Source organism: Cyprinodon variegatus, unplaced genomic scaffold (assembly GCF_000732505.1).
Source record: "Cyprinodon variegatus isolate N-32 unplaced genomic scaffold, C_variegatus-1.0 Scaffold3900, whole genome shotgun sequence".
NCBI lineage: Eukaryota > Metazoa > Chordata > Actinopteri > Cyprinodontiformes > Cyprinodontidae > Cyprinodon > Cyprinodon variegatus.
In genome coordinates, this window is record NW_015154353.1 from 1 (window position 1) to 3,161 (window position 3,161).

The window sequence follows — 3,161 nt, forward strand, 5'->3', positions numbered from 1 at the left end:
CCCCACATTTCCTAAATCCGCCCCTGCATGTATGATCATGTATGACCGGCTGTCTTATCTGCTTATTTTTGTTCTAGGTAGTTATTCTCTATCCGTCAGGGATCTGGATCCACAGTCTGGTGACACGGTCAAACATTATAAGATTCGAACGCTGGACAACGGAGGATTTTACATCTCCCCTCGCATCACCTTCTGCACCCTGCAGGAGCTGGTCGGCCATTATAAAAGTGAGTTCAGACCAGAAACCCGCTCTGCATGCTTCCTTCTGGCTTTTAGTTGGTTTCCTGTCAAAACTTAAGTCATCTAGTGGTGAGCAACCTTTTTCAGGTCAACCATTGAACTTCTAGAATCAGTGTATTCATGGCTCCCCCTGCTGATTGGCCTGGATAACTTCCAAAAAAGTTAAAAACCAGGAAGCCTGGCAGTCCACCTTTTTAGAATGGGGGCTGTTTCGCTTCTTTGGTTCTGCAAGGCCCCATACCTGACATACAGGAGGGGTGGACCTGTGTGTCTGTTTCTATTAGCATATTTTCTAAACTAAAACCAGGCTTTGTTGGGTTGCTGGATAAAACCTGGAACTCAACATTATTTCTGACATTTTGAATTGAAAAAGCTTCCTGGATGGAAGAGAAACGTCTTCAAACTTGGAAACAAAGTCCAGTGGATTGTTTTTAACGTTTCTGGAATGACTAGGAATCTCACGCTCTAAACCTTAAAATGTTTGCTGTTTTCAGAGCAGGGAGATGGCCTCTGCCAAACTCTGACCACTCCATGTTTAAGCCCCAAACCTGAGAAACCCTGGGAGAAGGATGCCTGGGAAATCCCACGATCCTCACTTAAGCTGGATAAGAGACTTGGAGCGGGACAGTTTGGAGAAGTTTGGATGGGTGAGTCAGAGCGCTGCCGCTGAGAAGAAACAAAGAAAAACGTGTCATTCACTCCTTTCACTGTGTTTTTTCTTCTCCAATCAGCTACGTACAACAAGCACACCAAGGTGGCGGTGAAGACCATGAAGCCTGGCAGTATGTCAGTGGAGGCCTTCCTGATGGAGGCCAACCTGATGAAGAGCCTACAGCACGACAAACTCGTTCGCCTCAACGCTGTGGTCACCAAAGAGGAGCCCATCTACATCATCACCGAGTACATGGAGAAAGGTGCTCTTTGCGTGCGCCTGTTAAAACAAGCCAGCTATCAAAAACCTGAGTTAGAAATGAGTTTTACAGACGTCCAGTTATGTCCGGACTCCTGGAGATAAATGCTCCTGATGTCTTTAGTGGGTATAAAAGCAGATGAACTGGTCCCAGAAGGTTAAACTGGTTAGAAAAACCTGGACTTCTACATTTTTAAAAAACTTTTTAGAAGATTAGAAGGTTTATTGATTATTTGCACCATCATCCCGTTTAAAATTGGCGGTAATATTAATATATTTACATTTACTACCTGTCTGATAAGAGGTGGTTTGATTGCATGTTGGATTTATGGTTAGACGTCCTTATTTTGGATGTTTTTTTCCTGTCATTGTGTTTGAAACTGGAAGGTTGATGATGATTGGCTGCATCTTCACCTCAGTTATCTGCCAAATAACGATCAGCCTGTGTTTAACCGCTCAAAACAAATTCGCCAGGATCCGTCGGAAGGCTAAGGCACCTTCTCAGAACCTTAAAATAACCTTTTCAATTTTCAAACCAAGGTTTAATTTAACTCCCAGCTGACTAAACTGCTAAAATTATGTAAAAATAAGTTAAAATGTCTTAAATTAAGTGTATTTTCCTTCAATTTGAGTAAGTAAAGAAGACAATTTTCCAATAGAACGAGTATTTCTACTCTTAGGATAAGAAATTTAGATAACACGCACTTGAAATAAGACAATGCAATAGTTTTTATTTTTATTTTAAAGAGTTGGGGTTTTAAATGTTCCACTGCTAAAGTCTCACTTACCTCCTCAATTCAAGAACAAATGCATTTATTTTAAGAAAAGGGGACTTATTTAGATGTCGACCTTTTCTAGTGTAGCTAGCCTGCCTAATTAATAAAGATCAGAAGTTGATTTTTTTGAAAAGGGTGTTAACCCACCAAACTACTTCAGAATAATTTAATTTCACACCTTTACTCCTACATTTTAACATAAAACTCTACGTAATATATCTCTAAGTGCTGGAAACTGTTTGATGATGAAAAGGCATTTTAATCTGTTTTTAGCATCTTTAATTCTCACTACTGAAACAGTAGGGTTTATATGTTTATTCTATTTAAAATAGATTTTCAGTTTCATTCTAAAATATAAATAAAAACCCTAAAGAATTAAAAGAGCAACTCTGCTCTGTTCAGCCTTCCTGTTATCAACTGAAAGCCTTGCTCTCTCTCGCCGTATCACAGCCCAGGTTGATGTTAACAAGCTGTAGAAAGTTTAGTGCTTCCTTTAAACACCCAGAGCTGAAACTAGAACAGTAAGAAAGAAGGAAGAAATTAAAACTATTGTGTAATAAAAGAGCGCTAAAAATGATTTTTATTTTTGATGATATATTTCATAATAATAATTTTGATGTTGATGGATATTTGCATGTTTTCCTATAGGTAGTTTGTTAGACTTCCTAAAGAGCGATGAAGGAAACCGTGTCCAGCTTCCAAAACTCATCGACTTCTCTGCTCAGGTGAGGATTCCTCGCATTCTCTACTGATTATATTCTAGGGCGAAAACCAACCATTATTTTGCAAATTGATTAATCTGTTGATTGTTTTTTCTATTAATCGACTGATAATTGGATAGCCAAAGGTTTCTTAAAGAAGATATTTTACAACATCAAAGCAGGTGAAACTAGAACTTCTCTACTTGAGGAGTTCTGGTTTATAGAGCAGATTGACAGAAGAAAATGTTGTTGTTTTTTATCTTAACCCCTAACTCAGTGAAATTCTTTGAAAATCCAAATTTCCAGCCAATAGTGTTATTGGAATCCACGACCAGACCTTATTACCTTTGTAACTTCAAACAATCTGGATATTTTGATGGCAAAAATGAATGTCATTGTAATAAGAAGAATAATAATCAAATTGTTTTTATTAGTTTTTCATATTAAACCAACAGACACCTCCACGGCATACAAAACAAAACAAAAAGACTCCATAATTACATCACACTCAATCACAAAAAAAAGGGGGAAAAA

The 3,161-nt window shown here is 38.1% G+C and overlaps 1 protein-coding gene across 1 annotated transcript; it reads left to right on the top strand.

The window, feature by feature from the left end:
* Positions 1-77: 77 nt before the first annotated feature.
* Positions 78-2,651, top strand: LOC107081284 (tyrosine-protein kinase HCK-like; the record flags this gene model as incomplete). Its single annotated transcript, XM_015369483.1, has 4 exons — positions 78-227; positions 735-887; positions 972-1,154; positions 2,575-2,651. Coding segments are annotated over 4 exons (563 nt in total), but the record flags the coding sequence as incomplete, so codon positions are not given.
* Between the last annotated feature and the right edge of the window lie 510 nt (positions 2,652-3,161).